Genomic DNA, 17,740 nt, shown 5'->3' on the forward strand with positions numbered 1-17,740 from the left:
TACTTGAAAAATATATCGATGGAGGCACAAAAGGAATAATTTCTCGTTTCTTATTAAAAAAACTATATGATTTGATTTCAAATTATTAATAAACATCACCTTATCATCAACTCCACCACTTCCTAATTTCCTTTCATTCCAACCACATGGAATGGAAGTTGCCAAACAGATCTATCAAACAATATCTTGATTGATACTTCCTTCAAACATACCACTCAATCTGAATGGGAAACACCCGCATGGTCACTAGTTAGTCAATCCTTAGCCTACCCATCCTGGTTTCCAACAACTAAACAAAGACTAGACCACCACAGTGGCCAACTGCGGGTCAACACATGGAGTCAATGCCTTACTTTTCTTATCAACCTTTTCCAGTCACTGGCTAGGATTAAGCTCATGATGTACTACCATGGAAGAGCTCTATAAGTAAACCATGTAGCAATAGCAGCAGCCATATAACACTCTCCACAAATCCCAAGCTCTTACATAGTGCGAGAGCACCCAGCACTGCCCATGGCCATGGCATTTCCCCTCATGATACTCGCACTAATCTTCTTGCTGCCAGCGACCATGCTCGCTGCTCCTTCCCTCGCTAGCAACAATGACACTGACCTTGCTGCGCTGCTTGCATTCAAGGCGCAGCTCTCCGACCCTGTTGGCATTCTTCATGCAAACTGGACCACGGGCACATCCTTCTGTCACTGGGTTGGTGTCTCTTGCAGCCGGCATAGGCAGCGCGTCACTGCTCTGGTCCTACCTGGCATGCCACTCCAAGGGGCGGTCTCTCCATATCTTGGTAATCTCTCTTTCCTCCATGTCCTAAACCTCACGAACACAAACCTCACAGGATCCATCCCACCTGATATTGGAAGGTTCAGTCGTCTCGTCGTTCTTGATCTTGGCCTTAACGGATTGTCACAACTTGGGCAATCTTAGGCACATACAGCTTGGGACAAACTACTTAAGTGGCATAATACATAATCAATTGTTCAACAACACGCCTCTGTTAGTTGGTCTTGGCTTTGGGAACAACAGCCTATCAGGGCCAATACCACCCGGTATTGCTTCCTGTCCCATGCTTGAGTACCTCAACTTGCAAGCAAATCAGCTTTCTGGTCCAGTACCTCCAACAATTTTCAACATGTCCAGATTACAGATTATGAGCCTCGTGGGCAATCGGTACTTAACAGGATCCATCCCTAGCAACCAAAGCTTTAGTTTGCCCATGTTGCAACGGTTCCTTGTTGGTCGCAATAATTTCACAGGTCGAATTCCATCAGGACTTGCATCATGTAAACACCTCAGAGATATTTATCTATCCGAAAACTCCTTTGCAGACTTCGTCCCAACATGGCTCAGTAAATTGTTGCATCTCACTGTCCTTAATTTAAGTGGAAATGACCTCATCGGTTCAATTCCAAGTGAGCTCAGCAATTTGACTATGCTCAGTGTGCTTGACCTCTCACGTTGTAGTCTGAGTGGAAAGATTCCGGATGAATTAGGACAAATGAGTCAACTCACGCTTTGACACCTTTCAGAAAATCAATTGACAGGGTCCTTTCCAGCTTTTGTTGGTAACCTATCCCAACTCTCTAGACTATTACTAGAATCAAACTATTTAACTGGACCAGTCCCAAAATCTATTGGGGACCTCAGAGCCCTTGAGTGGTTTGATATTGGAAGCAATCCTCTTGAGGGAACACTTGATTTCTTGGCCACTTTCTCCAACTGCAGACAACTCCGATACCTTGCCATATACAACTGTTCGTTCACCGGGATCATTCCTGATCACATTGGAAACCTCTCTAGAAGCTTGACACACTTTGATGCAGGCACTAATCAATTAACTGGCGGTTTTCCAGCACCAATATCAAATCTAAGTGATCTAAATGTAATAATCCTTTATGAAAACCAACTAAGAGGCATAATCCCTGAATCCATAACACTATTGGAGAATCTCGAGGCACTTGACCTAACCGGGAATAGCCTTTCTGGCTCAATCCCATCACAAATTGGTACCTTAAATAGATTGCACATATTATCTCTCCAAGACAATAATTTTTCTTGTGCCATACCAAATGGTATTGGTAATCTAAGTATGCTAGAAATCATTTCACTAGCATATAACCAGCTGTCTTCAACCATACCTGAAAGCTTATTCCACCTCAGTAACCTTCGTCAATTATTTCTATCTAACAACTCCTTCACCGGTGAATTGTACTCTGATCTTGGTTCCATGGAAGCAATAGACACGGTAGATATATCTGCCAACAGCTTGGTTGGTAGCCTTCCGACTTCATTTGGACAACATGGACTGTTAAGCTACCTTGATCTATCACACAACAAGCTGCAAGGTCCAATCCCAGAATCTTTCAAAAAGTTAGTTAACCTAGGGGCATTGGACCTATCTTTAAACAACCTTTCTGGTACTATTCCGAAGTATCTGGCCAACTTTACTTCTCTGACTAGATTGAACCTCTCTTTCAATAAGTTCCAAGGTGAAATACCAGATGGAGGTATTTTCTCAAATATCAGTGCGGAATCTTTGATGGGAAATGCCGGATTGTGTGGTGCCCTGCGTCTTGGATTTTCACCATGCCTTGGCGGTTCTCACCCAACCAACAGACACTTGCTAAGATTTGTGCTCCCGACTGTCATAATAACAGTTGGGGTTATAACAATTGTCTTATGCCTAATGTTCAGAAAGAAAAATAAGCAGCAGCCAAATGTTACGACTTCTCTTGGTATGGCTGATCCGACCAGCCATAGATTAGTATCCTACCATGAGATTGTTCGTACCACTGAAAATTTCAACATGGACAACCTACTTGGAGTTGGAAGTTTTGGCAAAGTTTTCATGGGCAAACTGGATGATGGTTTGGTGGTCGCGATAAAAGTGCTCAACATGCACTTTGAGCAGGCCGTGAGGAGCTTTGATACTGAATGTCAAGTGTTGCGGATGGCTCGGCATCGCAACTTGATACAGATACTGAATACCTGTTCCAACTTGGATTTCAGAGCTCTGCTGCTCCAGTACATGCCCAATGGTAGCTTGGAGGCACAATTGCACTCTGGAAATAGTGAACCACTAGGATTCATCAAGAGACTGGACATTATGCTTGGTGTGTCGGAGGCAATGGAGTATCTGCACCATCATCACGGTCAAGTTGTCCTACACTGTGACCTGAAGCCTAGCAATGTGTTGTTTGATGAGGACATGACGGTGCACGTCGCTGACTTTGGCATTGCGAAGTTACTTCTTGGCAATGACAACTCCATGATCTCAGCAAGTATGCCAGGGACAATCGGGTACATGGCCCCAGGTACGTACTTGCTACCACGTGCCAGCAAGCCTTGCAAAGGCACAACTATCTCAATGATTTTTTTTCATGGGTTAGCTTATCACTTTGGTTAGCTCATCCTAATGATTTTTTTTTCTTTGAACAGAGCTTGCATACATGGGGAAGGCTTCACGGAAGAGCGACGTGTTCGGCTTTGGGATCATGCTGCTCGAAGTCTTCACCGGGAAGAGGCCCATGAATCCCATGTTTATCGGGGAATCCAGCCTCAGGCAGTGGGTTTCCCAAGCATTTCCAGCAAGGCTCGTCGTTGTCGTTGATGAGAAGCTGCTGCAGGGTGAAGAGATAAGCAGCCATGGCTTTCATCAGCAAACCAATATTCCTCCATCGGCATCGCCTTCCACCGCCTCCAACACAAACTTTCTTGTATCGGCATTTGAGCTGGGCCTGGAGTGTTCGAGCGACTCACCTGACCATAGGGCAAGCATGGACGAAGTGGTCGTGAAGCTGAAGAACATCAAGAAGGATTGCTCTGCTTCCAGGGCAGCAAGGCTGGGGGTTCGGCAGCGTTGATCAATGCATCGGGTTTTTTTCATCCATGGAAAATATGGTTGTGCTGCTAAATATTTCAGCAGCATCTGAATATTTGTAACGGAAGTTGGTTGTAAGCAAGTAAGCAACAGACAGTCAGTAGCTCCTGAATCCTTGTAATTGCATTCAGTTGTAATCAACAATCAAACAGTCAGAAGCAGCAGCAATTGAGTTCTCGTAACTGTAGTAATGGACACACCAGTCTATTGACTTATTGTAAGTGCAATACACACAGTTCATTGCAAGTAATACAATTCATGAGACCGATGCTACAATGCCTGCACAATGATGTGGCTGATGAAGTATATTTAATGGGATATAAGTGCATATAAATGCCTGGTCTGTGGGATTGTAGCACCTCATTCAGCCAAGAAACTGCCCGATGATCCTAGATCAGTCATAACATCAGCCAGTGCACCACCCAGAGCACTCTGGGTAGAAGAACAGGTATATCCGAGAAAACAAACTTTACCCCCAATGCTCTCCCCCTATTTGATACCTCAAAATCTATGCCTGTGAAACATGTTCCTCAACCAATAGCGGTTCAAATGTACGTGCCATGCTATGTTCATCAACTAATTAATGTTATCAATCGATCGGAAAACAAGTCACATTCTTTTACATTCATCGATGTTTCTTGAAGTAACTGGTTCATCGATGTTTCTTGAAGTAATACAAATCAGTCTAAGGAATACTCTCTCCGTCCCAAAATAAGTGTCTCAAGCTTAGTACAATTTTGTACCAAATCTGGTACAAAGTTGAGACGCTTATTTCGGGACAGAGGGAGTACGGTTCATTAGGCCGACGATCAGGTGTCCAAGTCTGCATCCTACTCATCTTGGCTGACATCCTGAACTTGGTTCTGGCTGAACCTTTATTATGAACTCTCTCAGGTGGCTAACGCTCAGGTGTCCAAGTTGTAATTGTGCAGTCTGCACGATGGAGCAGGAGCACGTAGACAGTCTTCGTCCAGACTGATCTCTCAGCTGGTTATCTCCTAGCCTCATTTCCTAGTGCTAGCCCGATTAGGAAAAGACAGGTTTATTTAAGCTTCGACAGCTAGCTCTCAGCTCCAGAGACCTCCCGCTCAGACCCCCTGCTTGCCGCCCTTAGCTCATGCCGCCACTGACCAAATGACATATTCAATATGTAGCTTGCAGACAAACAAAATATTTGCAAATATTTGAAGATTTGATTTAGCTTCAACCTATGAATCCACAAGTCCATGTGTACATAAATAGCAAGGTGCTGGTACTACGCTATCATGCATGTTGTTCTTTCGTTTTGTTTCTGCGAATGAATGCAATGTTAATAACACAATCAACATGTTGTTGCAATTTCGACATGGGGTTAATACCCACGAAAAATGTATGGATCACTAACCACCACTAATTTACCGATAACTAATCATTGAATAGCAAGTCTCCAGCAAAAATTGAGTGAGGCCACACTAAAGTTATCGGAAAGATTTAAAAGAAACATAGCAAAAGGTTTGCATTTTTCACTGATTAAGGAGTTTCAAGCGCAAAAAGAGAACTAGACATAAAAGGCTAATAAAGCATACTCTCCAGACATAGAGTTACGCATGTTCTGCTCCCGCACTACACCAATTTGCCAATTGATCCTTGATCAAAAGACTTTATTTGAATAGAAAAGCCTCTTGTCCATTTTATATTGATTGGCCTAATATGGATATAATGTTTTGAGAGGATGTTGAGTTGTACCTTTCTCATCTTCTGCACGTAGAGAACAAAATCAAGAGCGATTTCCTGTCATGACATAACAGTAGGAAACATTATAATGATTTTACAGTGCCTATGTTCTAATGTGATCAGCAGAAAACATTTCGATAGGCAATCAACAAAACATGACATTGTGGTTTTTTTGTGTACTTTGCCAGTGTAAATGTGATTCAATCTTCTTAGACGACTGAGGAGTCGGAAAAAAACTACCATGCCAAAAATGATGAGAATTTAATCTTATCCTTTCATTGATCGAGAGCAATTTAGCAATGTAAACATGCTACATGTATCATGTTTTAAAAAGAATGTAAAGATATTTAATTATGTCATCCCCAAGTACAGTGGCAACACATTACTGAGCTTGAGATGGTGCTTCTGAGACTAGATCTGGCAACGCAGCAGATTTCAAACTCAGGTCCCCTGAGCTTATTCACACAGACGGTCATGAAATCCATCAAAGATGGGGTATTTTCACAAAAAATACATGGGTTGTACATTTTCACAAAAAAAATGGATGTACATGGGTTGTTAATCACGTGTTTCTTTTATACACAGAAAAAAGTGTAACTATAAAGAACATTATTTTCTGAGTTGTTTCCATCTAACAAATCTTGTACGATAGAATTATTATTATTATTTTATCTGGTGATTTTTTTTTTGCAATGGAAACAATTTCTGAAATAATTATGACCAGGCTATTGTTATAAAGCCATTATTCCCTTATTATTATTTCCTCGTTTGAACGATGTGCAAAGCATTAATATTAAACTCATAAGGTGTAATACTAAACTCAATAAGGTGTTATGGTTGGAATTCCCCACCACACAGGCTTAAGAAGGGTGGTCCAGATTCGTTCCGGTAAGTCCACCACCCATGGTGCAAGACAATTGATCCAAAAAGGATTCACCATTATTATCATTAAAATGGATCACAAATGAGAAGTACATATTGCATATACTTTCATTAGAAAAATGATGCCAAACAAAACTACAATTAGTGAAGAAAGTAAATGAACTAATGTAGACTTATAAAAATCAGTGAATGACTAATATTGGGAATGCATAAATAAGTAATTTAATAAGATAAAATTACATAATGTTATCAAGAACATGAGTGCATTTCTTTCTCACAAACTATTTGTAAATAACAAATCCTGTATGACAGAAAAAACCCGTGTGATGGAAACATTTTGTTACTGTAACAGGAAATTAAGAGCAGGCTCAAAGTTATAAATAATTTATTTCTTATGATTTAATTCCTCTTAAGAACAATGGGAAAAATCTAATTGATATTCTCTGCCCCGCTAAGAGGTAAATACTTGACTCATATTTAGGAAGGATCTAAGGTCGTTATGGTGGAATAGAGTTGATCCCGGTACAGTTTGTCGATATTATATCATTAAAATGGATAAAGAATGAGAAGAGCAAACTGCATAAATTTTGATAAACAAATACAATGTAATAAAAACTTAATTGGTGAGTTCTGAAAAAAATCACTAGATGACGAATATTTGAAATGCATAAATGACTGATATAACAAGTTAAAATTATATAAGTGCAAACAAAGAGAAGCAAGAAAATAATATCACCTATTTTATACTCCTATAAGGTAAAAAAAATACACAAGGATATGAATACACACACACATACACACATGTGTTGCTTGAATGTGTGAAATAGTATACTTACCCCTGTTGTTTGTGGGAAATCCAGTTTGGGCTTGTTTCGATTCATATAGATTTCTCTGTTCACTGCATTTCTCATATTTCGTATCGCATTGCCGTCTTTACCATTTCTGAACTCAACATTGATATGCTCAAGCGAAGAGAGATTCTCTAAACCAAACACAGGAGCACCAAACCGAACCAATGAGTTAGGCACATCTTTAAATTCTAACCGCAGGGTTCGGAGACTTTGCATGGCTCCCCGTGCAAACCGTAACTCCATGGTTTCACTCTCGACTCTGAACCTCGTTAGACATTGAAATGGGTAGCAACCGTCAATGACCAGCAGTCTATCTCTGCCTTGTGTAGGTTTCTTCACTTGTATGTGCAGTTCACTGAGAGACAGTATACTGCCTAAGACATGAAGATCCTCCTCTCCCAGTTCAAGTCTGATACTTAGAGAAAAGAGGCAACACATGGAGCAGATCCACCTTGGCACTGCACAAGTGATGCTATCAAGCATGTGGAGTAACAACAGACGTGTTAACTGAATAATGGTTGACGGCAGCTTTTCATCTATTTCAGTGGACCTTATGTCCAACACTTCCAGAAATTGCAGATTCGCAATACCTTTCAGGATCTTAGTGATAGATGTACCTTTTAAACTCAAATATCTCAAGTGAAACAAACTGCATATATCCTTCCAATGATTATTATCCACTTGCTTGCAGTCAGTTAAATCCAGCACACGTAGGATTGGAAAACCGGGAAGTGCTGGCAACAAACTGAAAGCGAGACTAGACACAGTAAGTGACCTTACATAGGACAAACTCATGGTTGGAAGCTGATTAGCAACCTCTTCGATGTCGGTCTGGACGGACAGTCGGCGAATTTTACTTGGTAGATACACTGGTTACTTGGTAGATACACTTGGTAGATACACTCGTTACGAAGTTCTCCTCAGTTGACAAGGAAGTGATGAGGTCACGCACCATATCGTGTATGCGACAAGAGTGTACTTTATTCCCATTGTCGATTTTTACAGGTTGGACCAAACTTTTATTAATGAGCTGGTCAAAATAATCCTCTCCTACTTCATATAAGCTCCTCCCATGTTCTTTTTTCACAAAACCTTCACCCACCTATTTCCATATCAACCGTTCAGTTTGAATCTCATAATCCTCTGGATACAAACTAAGATGCAGTAAACAAGTCTTGAGGTGTGGAGGTAGGTCAGAGTAACTGACGGATAATATCCTTCTCATGTTCTTCACATCGTCATGACCATTGTCTAACCTCGAACCCAATGATTTGTACACCTTGGACCAATACTCATGTGTATGTTCTCTTTCCGTTTTGCTGGACAGCAAGCTACCTATTGTAATGATAGCTAACGGCACTCCACCACATCTTCTTAAAATTTTCTCAGATATTTCAAACAATTGATTAGGTGGTGATTTGTTCTCTGTCTCATATATTCTTTGGTGGAACAACTTTCTTGAGTCAACAACAGAAAGAGCTTCCAGCCGATAAACATCACCAGCTTGCTCGGCAACGTTAAGAATGCGAGTTGTTGTGATTACTCTACTTGCATGCTCATTCACTGTCAACGAATATTTGATGTTTTCCCAGACAGATTTATCCCATATGTCGTCAATAACAACCAAGTACCTTCAATTAATACCAAAACACATATATTAAGATTTAAAAGTCTATATAAGTTATCAGATTTCAAGAAGAATTGAGCTACTTCATCAGGGCTAAGCAAATGCAAATTCAGAGTCTGTAGCACTGCAGTTTCCCTGTGACATCCAGATACAAAACAATGAGGGAGGAACACACACGCATATACGTACCTCTTGTTTTCAAGAAATGTTCTTATCTCACTGATGACTTGTGCTTCGCCCCATGTAGCCTCGTTGATATTCTCATACTTTTGCTTGTGAAGTTGATGGAGCAAGCTCTTGAAAAATTTCTCCATGTTGGGATTAAGAGACACGGAAACGAAAGCCGTAAAATCAAAATGCACTTTAAGCTTCTCATACACCGCATTAGCCAGGGTTGTCTTTCCTAATCCACCAAATCCAGCAATAGAGATCACCCTCAGTCAGCATTTTGATTACCTCAAGGCTCTTCTTGTCTGTCCCAACGAGGTTGGTTGCCTTTTTATACAAGGTTGACAGGCGAAGGGCATCAACAGTTTGTCTGGCTGGCTTGGTAACCACACTATCAATCCTGTACCTATCACGACGCTCACTCACCTCCTTGATACGGCTCTTGATGTCTTTGATATTGATGCCGATCTTGTGGCGAATCTTGCCCTTGGTCAGTAGGCTGAGGCTCTTATCAATGAAATTCCTGAAGCTATGCGACTTCTCTGGTTCATGGGTTTCGATGCGCACCATGAACTTGTTGATGCTGTCTTCAAGGTCGTACGACAGGTCCCTCACAGCCTTGGCCCAAAGCTTGACTTGGATGTGCGGTGGCTGGTCGATCGGTGCCTCGGAAACCTTGAGGAGAGCCGTCTGCATTCTCTCCATCTCCCCTTACACCACTCTGAAAGTTGTACTCCTTGGTTATTAGGCCGGCTGTTAGTGTTGTGTCGAATATTGTGTACAAAGTAGGTTACAGTTGGACTCTGAGTAGTATTGTGTTTAGACAGGATATGGAGTCATGTCCAAGTAGGACACTTGTATCCTAGGCCTCTCTTATATAGCAGGGATACACACACGTTGTAACATATGCCAACATAATAACACAGGTGCGCAAGGGGGAGCCGGCGACGTGTGCTGGCGTCCGGGTGGCCTGGTATTGTGACGGTGTCATGGGGAGGAGTGCCCGTAGTCATGCCCAGGGGATGTAGCCATATCGGTGAACCTCGTTAACAAATCTCGGTGTCGTGCTCGTTTGATTGCTTGCTCCTCGGATGATCGACAGTATGGCTCGGATTTATTCTAACACCGGCTAGCTTGGGCAGGAGGGTGCCCATCGCTCCAGCCACAGCCTGGGCCATGCTCGGCTTGAGCTATAGCTCAGCCTCTCGGCCTGCTGCTGCTGGTTGTTCGCGGAAGCAGCAGAAGGTAGATGGTGGTGGCGATCTGCTGCGTGGATGAAGCTTTGTCTTGCACTACACCCAAAGAATCACAGGAGCTAATAAGTCAAAACATCGGTAAAAGTTCAGACCGAGGAGATGGTGGCATCATGGCTGGGGGTTCAGACCTGTCCGCCAGATCTTGCCTGAGGAGAGAGAGGTGGAGAGTGAGTGCACATATGAAAAAAAAAGGGAACCTGAAGCCCGGTCTTAGATTCAGAGCAAAGATAGAGCAATCTGAAGGAAAAGAAATAGGTGGTTACTGAATCCTTTGAGAAAGCAATGATTTCAAGACAATCGTCACATGAAAAACTAACAACACCGACATGTTTTCTGTGTAACATGATGGAACTTAACAACATCCAGATCGAACATGATTTAGCAGCAGCAGCAGGTTACAAGTTAACAAGGTACAGTCATGCGACATGATGGACTCTGAGTAGTATTGTGTTTAGACAGGATATGGAGTCGTGTTCAAGTAGGACACTTGTATTCTAGGCCTCTCTTATATAGCGGAGATAGACACACGTTGTAACCTACTCCCTCCGTCCTTTAAAGAGTGTACTTCCAACTTTGTTGGAGGGTCAAACTATTTCAAAGTTTGACCAAGTTTATGCAAAAATATATCAATGTTTATGAAATTAAATAGGTATATGATGAATGTATATTTTATCATGAATCTAATGCTACTAATTTGATGATATAAATGTTGATGTATTATTATATAAACATGATCAAATATAAAAAAGATTGACTTTCCAAAAAAGTTGAAAGTACACTTTTTAAAGGACGGAGGGAGTATGCCAACATAATAGCACAGGTGCGCAAGGGGGAGCCGGCAATGTGTGCCGGCGTCCGAGTGGCCTGGTATTGTGACGGTGTCACGGGGAGGAGCGCCCGTAGTCATGCCCAGGGGATGTAGCCATATCGGTGAACCTCGTTAACAAATCTCGGTGTCGTGCTTGTGTGATTGCTTGGTCCTCGGATGATCGACAGTATGGCTCGAATTTATTCTAACATGTGGTATCATGAGTTAGGTTGTTCGAAGGCTGTGGACTGTTGATCTAAAGAAAGTATCGAGTTTGAGATGCAGCCATGGCTACGGTGTGGTTTTCGACGAGATCGGGAAAAGCAATTGGTGGCAGCAGTGGCAGGTGAGACGTGCGGCGATCGTGGATCGATCGGACGAGCGTCGCCTGCATCCTGGAGCTAGAGCAGCGGCGGCGTAACGTACGAAAAGAGGAGACTTGCGGTCGGACGGACAACACAGACGCGGCTAGGCGGCCGCGCAAGGTGCAGCGGCAGATGGCTGTGTGGCCTGGTCTGCCTATGTGTGTGTGTTGGCGGGCTGGCCCAGATGGGGCTGCCCTATCCGGCAGCGGGGTCCGGGACGAGGCCCAGGCACGTGCGCCTGGCTGGCTGCTCAGTAGTAGGGATGGTAATGGGGACAATCCCTTATGGGGACCCATAGAACATCCCCGTATCCATCTATTCCCCATCACTTCATCCCCATCCTCGTTTGCATGACCGGGGATGAAATTTTTCCATACCCATGCCCCACTGGGGAGTGGGGCCCCATTAGGGTCCCCATCCCCATAAACAAATAATTATATAAATAATATGATAAAATACAATCAACATTTATTAGAATGAAATAACAAATAAAAATACACTAATAATGATACATGGCGACAAGATGTTGTATGCACCATGGTTGAACACATAACAAGCCATAATGGGCATGTTTCCAACACAAATATCATAGAAATATTGAATATTGTGAGCACACGCTTGAAGAGAGTATCAATGCAAACACCACATTTAATAAGGACGAAATTTGTCTGACTCGCTTGACATAATTTATTGACTACAAAATTTGTCTGACTCGCTTGACATAATTTATTGACTCCAACATAAGGTTCCATGTGACCATAACTAACTTAAGGTAAACATGATCGTGCGCAAAAGTATTGCAGAGGTAGCAAGCTAACAACTACAGCCTTGGTATGTGTTCGGCATCATTGTTTGTTGAAGTTGAGCCGACTTGTAGGAAGTACAGAAGGAACCCCCTCTATAGTGTGATGCGCTGCAGAAACACATACGACAACCATAAAAAAATGCTTGATGAATAGATAAAAATCTTTGATGTATGAAAATGGTGCCATGTACAATCTTAGGTTGACTCACCTTAAACCTTCTTGTATATCATCAAGGCAACTCCAGAAACTAGCAGCCTCGGTCTTCTCATCATCTACATGTGACATGTCCAAAAAAACAGAAACATAAATTTAATCATAAAACTAGAAAATAGAAATGGTTAAAGGATCAAATGATAGAGAAATGTGCAAACCTTTAGCTTTGTTTCTCTCCCAGTTTTGTGAACACATTAAAGCCTCTAGCAAATCAGGGGCCAGACGACTGCGGTGCTCACTAAGTACTCTTCCACTTCTACTGAAAGCTGACTCGGAAGCTACTGTAGTTACTGGGATGGCAAATATATCACGCGCAATAGCCCTCAAAGTTGGATAGCGTGAATCAGCAACATTCCACCATCCCAACACATCAAAATTCTCTTGATTAGCTGGCACATACTCATCATCCAAGTAGCGGTCTAACTCTGTTCTGGATAAACTGGTTGCAGGCCTCTTTCTAGCTACTCGTGCACTGAAGATGGACATCACCTCGTTAGCTTCCATTGCAGAAATGAACACAGACTGGGCTTCTGTATTCTCTTGCTCACTCTCCATTTGATGTTCAAGCATCAGGCTAGACACTAACTCACGGATCTCATGAACTTTACTCTCACAATCAATAATGGACTCGTCACCAAGGAGCATTTCAAAGCACACATGCAGCATATCAATCTTAAACCGTGGATCAAGGAGTGTAGCAATACCCATGAGGCCTTGGATATCAGACCAGTACTTGTCAAATTTTGCACTCATAGCATCTGACATAGCTTCTATAATTTCATTCCCACACTTCGACCACTTCCTTATATTCATTTTAATTTCACAGATCTTAGGAAAGTAAATATTAGCAGTCACATACTGAGTCCCAGAAAATATTTCAGTAATGTCAGCAAACAACTTAAGCCTATCACAGACTTCTCCACAAAATTTCCAATCATCATCACTAGGAGCACAAGTAAAGGTCTTTTCCCGCTGCCTCAAGCGATTAAATACACTCTTGTAGCGTAAAGCAACACTGAGCAGAAAGTACGTAGAGTTCCATCGTGTTTTCACATCAAGGGATAATTTTTTACTTTGGTTACTTTCAGCATCTTGGCAACCTCTTGAAAATTCTCTATTCTCTTAGGTGTGCTAGTCCAGAATGCAACACTATCACGGATTTTCTCAATCGATTCTTCTAACACATCCAAACCATCCTTGACTATCAGGTTAAGAATATGCGCACAAAAACGCATATGTAAAAGCTTGCCACCTAACATAAGCTTACTTGGACCTATCAGATTCTCTAATATGGGAATGCAAGCATCATTTGTTGTGGCATTATCAACAGTCAATGTAGATACCTTATCTTCCAGATACCATTCGACCAGTGCATCATGAAGTATCTCGGCAATTACACGAGCTGTATGTGGTGCTGGAACATAAATAAATCTGCATATAAAAAATGCAAAAGCTTGTTATTAGAGACCATGTTATACAACGGTGGGGCAGTTTGCATAAAAAAATAACACAAAATATATGACCAAAAATACCTCATAATATAGCTCTGAAGCTTCCAGGATTCATCAACGAAATGTGCTGTGATAGCCATGTAGCCTCTTTTCTGATGTTCAGACGTCCACATATCTGTAGTGATAGCCACCCTGCTTTTATTTTTCTCCATGTAGTTGATAGCCCTCTTCTTTTCAATTTTACAGCTATCTAAGATGTCACTCCTAATAGTATTTCTTCTCACCATCTTAAATAATGGCTGGAGTGCAGAAACAAATTTTCTAAACCCAATGTGATCAACAATTGACAGAGGATAGTCATGGAGAAGAATCATGGAACCAAGAGCCTTTCTAGCAACATCCTGGTCAAAAGTATAGTTCTCTACAGCAACTTTCCCACCTTGTACATTCGAACTATACCTCAAAGAAGTTTGCTTCTTGGTGTCCGCAGGCCTCTTGCGATATGGACATATCTTTAAATGGTCAAGGAGATGCTTCGTTCCATTTCTTGGTTCCCCTCCAAGCTTCTTTGAGCACCAGTTACACTTGGCCTTCATCATGTTCTTCACTTTTACTTTCTTAAACTCCTTCCAAACAGGAGATGTCAACTTCCTCCTAGGACGAACGACTACTTCTTCTGCTTTATTTTCTTCCTCTTGTGCTTCATCTTCTTCGCTGTCTTCCTCTATGACAACTGAATTTGTATTCATGGGCTCAGCCTGTGATACTGGTACCTCATCAGCTTCATGTTGAGGGGATGTCAGAGTAGGAGCGGTGACTAGGCTGCTGCTTCCAGCGGTGGAATCCAATGGATCAAGGATCTACAAGATGAAAGAAGTTTAAAACATATGATTTTGTTCATCAGTATAGTATAGTACTGCTACCCCATGTTGAAAATGCTACTTATCTCCCACTACGTGGAAAGAATAAAGGGATATGCATTGATTTGCACACACTAAATTATTATCACGTTAAATGCAAGAATATATATGGTATTGAGTAATATATGTAGTTACCAATTACATAATGATCATGAAAAAAATGATACTACATTTATCATAGGCATGCGTACAAATCAATTCATGTAAATAGACTGTTGTGGTAGTAAAGAAGTGTGAAAAATCATAATCAATCATTATGTGATTATGATTTCTGAAACTACTGACTAATTATTCAGTGCTAGCACGGCACAATTCAGAACTGACTCTCCCCCAAAAATTAGTGGATGATGATTGATGAACAGTACTAAAATCAATCTAAAAGTTTGCAAGCCAAGGGTCGACGAAAAACAACTAAATCTTAAAAATTGTGGATGACGACCAGTACTAAATCAATCTAAAATTTCAGCTTCATGACTGAATCTAAAAAGTCTGGACGCCGATCAGTACTACAAGATACTACATGTGAGACATACATGAAAAACAATCTTCCCAAATTCCAATCTCCATCGTGTATGGGCCAATCTCCATCAGCAGAAGATGTCCACGCCGGAGCATGAGGGCCAATCAACTAGAAGGACGGCGGGCAGGGAGCACGGCTAGGAGTGGCTAAGGACGGCGGGGCACGGCGGCCGGCGAGGAAGGCACCTGCGCCGTCGTCGGACTCTATGGCGGGGAGTGGCTTAGGGGGACGGCGCAGTTGCGCCGCCGCCGCCGGCCTCTGCTAGGTCGAAGCTGTCGGCTTCTCCTATCCCCTTCTTTTTTCTAGTCGCTCGAAGAGGATAAACACGAGAGAGAGAGAGAGAGAGAGCACCGTGGAGATGGATGGCTGTAGGAGACGAGGTGATGGCCGTCCGGTTGCTGGTGCCTGGGTCGTGGCTGATGAATTTGATGCATCAGCATCACCTAGGAAACTTGAGCTACGACGTTGTGCTTCTCCTGTTGCTGCAGATCTAGGAGTAGGACGTGTTGACTTCTTCGTCATGGCGGCGGCTGAGGTGAGCACGATAAGATGAGAGCTAGGGTTATTAATTTTTTAGGGTTGACTTCATCCTTTATATATAGACATATATATGGTCTTACATGTCATATGTAAAATGCGGGTCCCTATTGGGTAGCGGGTCTGGGGACTAGCATACCATCCCCATCCCCGTTGTACCCTATGGGGAATAAATAAGTTCGATAAATATCCCCATGGGGAAGATTTTCACCCATCCCCTGCTCTTAATGGATGAAATCCCCATGGGTTTGGCGGATATGGGGCCCCATTGCCGTCCCCACTCAGTAGCGACCTACGTACCAGATTTGTTTGATGACAAAAAGAGGACCGTGTCCTTACGTGACACATAGGCAGGAAAATCAATTGGTGAACTAGAAAATCATAAGGGATAGTCCATTGGAAGGCAAGGGCAGAAAGGCAAAGCTAGTATCTTAGGGTTGAGCTAAGGAGGAGATCACGTGAAGACCAGCTAGTTGGAATTGCTAGTAGTATGCGGAGGTTTTGTTCGTCTACTTGGGGAATCGCGTGCAAAGCTCAGATAATTTTTCACATGGTCAGTCGTACAAAGAACTATGGCGCCAACGGGTATCAAGTTTGAGGTGGAGATGTTCAACGGAACTGGAAATCTTGGGTTGTGGCAGACATGGTTTGTTGGCACAAGAGGGATGCTTGAGGGCGTTGCGGGAAGTCATGTCAGCTGAGATGAAATTATGTGATGGACAGAAATTCGCAGAAGACGATTTGGTAGCCTTGAGCGTGTCATACAGTCGAACGAGTTCGGCTGGATCGGACTGGGCAGTCTGACGGGATCGACGTACATCGGTTAGTACAGAAGACGGTGGTGGGATGGGCAACGACGACGTAGGAGCGTGATGCTGATGGTGACCGACTTCTGGGCGTGGAAACACGTGGCACAAGCCTGAGTGCTTGTGTGGCTTCGACAAGACTATGTCACGGGGTTGATTCAAGGTGATGTACACATAGAGCTTGAAGTCGATGGGGCATGAGGGTGGACTGATCATCTACCATGGAGTCATGTTGAAGGTGGAGCTGGAGTCTGAAGGACTTCACTCGGTGCTGATTGAGGGGTTACGGCGTAAGTGCACAGAGAGTCGAAACCTATTCAGCGGGAAAAGCGAGTGACACGTAGTTCGGACTGGAGCCCAGTGGTGTGATGGAAGCGTGAAACTCGTCATCGGCCGGTGATGATTGATGGTACTCTGCAGTGGGTTTGAGTGGTGTGGGTTCGCGACCCTTGAGACTCGACCGGGACAGTGGAGACTCGACACGGTAATAGCGGCGAGGCGTGCGGTATGCATGGGACATGGAGACGGACCAGGGTCTGGTGGTCATACATGTGGTGAGACAATTGTGAATTTGACTCAGGGTGACTACAAGCAATGGTGAAATTCTTTCAAGTTTCAGACAGGCGGTCAAGAAAGGAGCGGTGATGCTGAGTTCAGGTAACTCTTATGTGTGACACCCAATATGTAAGTTGTTCACTTTCACGCAGGTCAGTGATCAGTGTGTGATGGCGTTGGACGGATACTCTGGAAGTTGGGAGCACAAATTAGAGTGACAAGAAACTTAATTTTGCTCGAGTGTTGACTGTGGTCAAGAAAAGGAGGGACTACAGGTTGCAGGTGGAGTCACATGGATTCTTGGAGTAGCAGCGGTGCTCATAGGATAAGCTCAAGTCCAATATACAGGGAAGTTTGACGCATTGACGAATTC

The 17,740-nt window shown here is 42.8% G+C and overlaps 1 protein-coding gene and 1 pseudogene across 1 annotated transcript; one reads left to right on the top strand and one right to left on the bottom strand.

The window, feature by feature from the left end:
• Positions 1-2,654: 2,654 nt before the first annotated feature.
• On the top strand, positions 2,655-3,942 carry LOC125534565 (probable LRR receptor-like serine/threonine-protein kinase At3g47570). The gene is made up of 2 exons (XM_048697756.1): positions 2,655-3,323; positions 3,448-3,942. The coding sequence occupies exons 1-2, from the start codon at positions 2,696-2,698 to the stop codon at positions 3,870-3,872; spliced, it is 1,053 nt and encodes a 350-aa protein (XP_048553713.1). The 5' UTR covers positions 2,655-2,695; the 3' UTR covers positions 3,873-3,942.
• A 74-nt stretch (positions 3,943-4,016) lies between these two features.
• LOC125538442 lies at positions 4,017-10,308 on the bottom strand (annotated as a pseudogene).
• Between the last annotated feature and the right edge of the window lie 7,432 nt (positions 10,309-17,740).

Source organism: Triticum urartu, chromosome 2 (assembly GCF_003073215.2).
Source record: "Triticum urartu cultivar G1812 chromosome 2, Tu2.1, whole genome shotgun sequence".
NCBI lineage: Eukaryota > Viridiplantae > Streptophyta > Magnoliopsida > Poales > Poaceae > Triticum > Triticum urartu.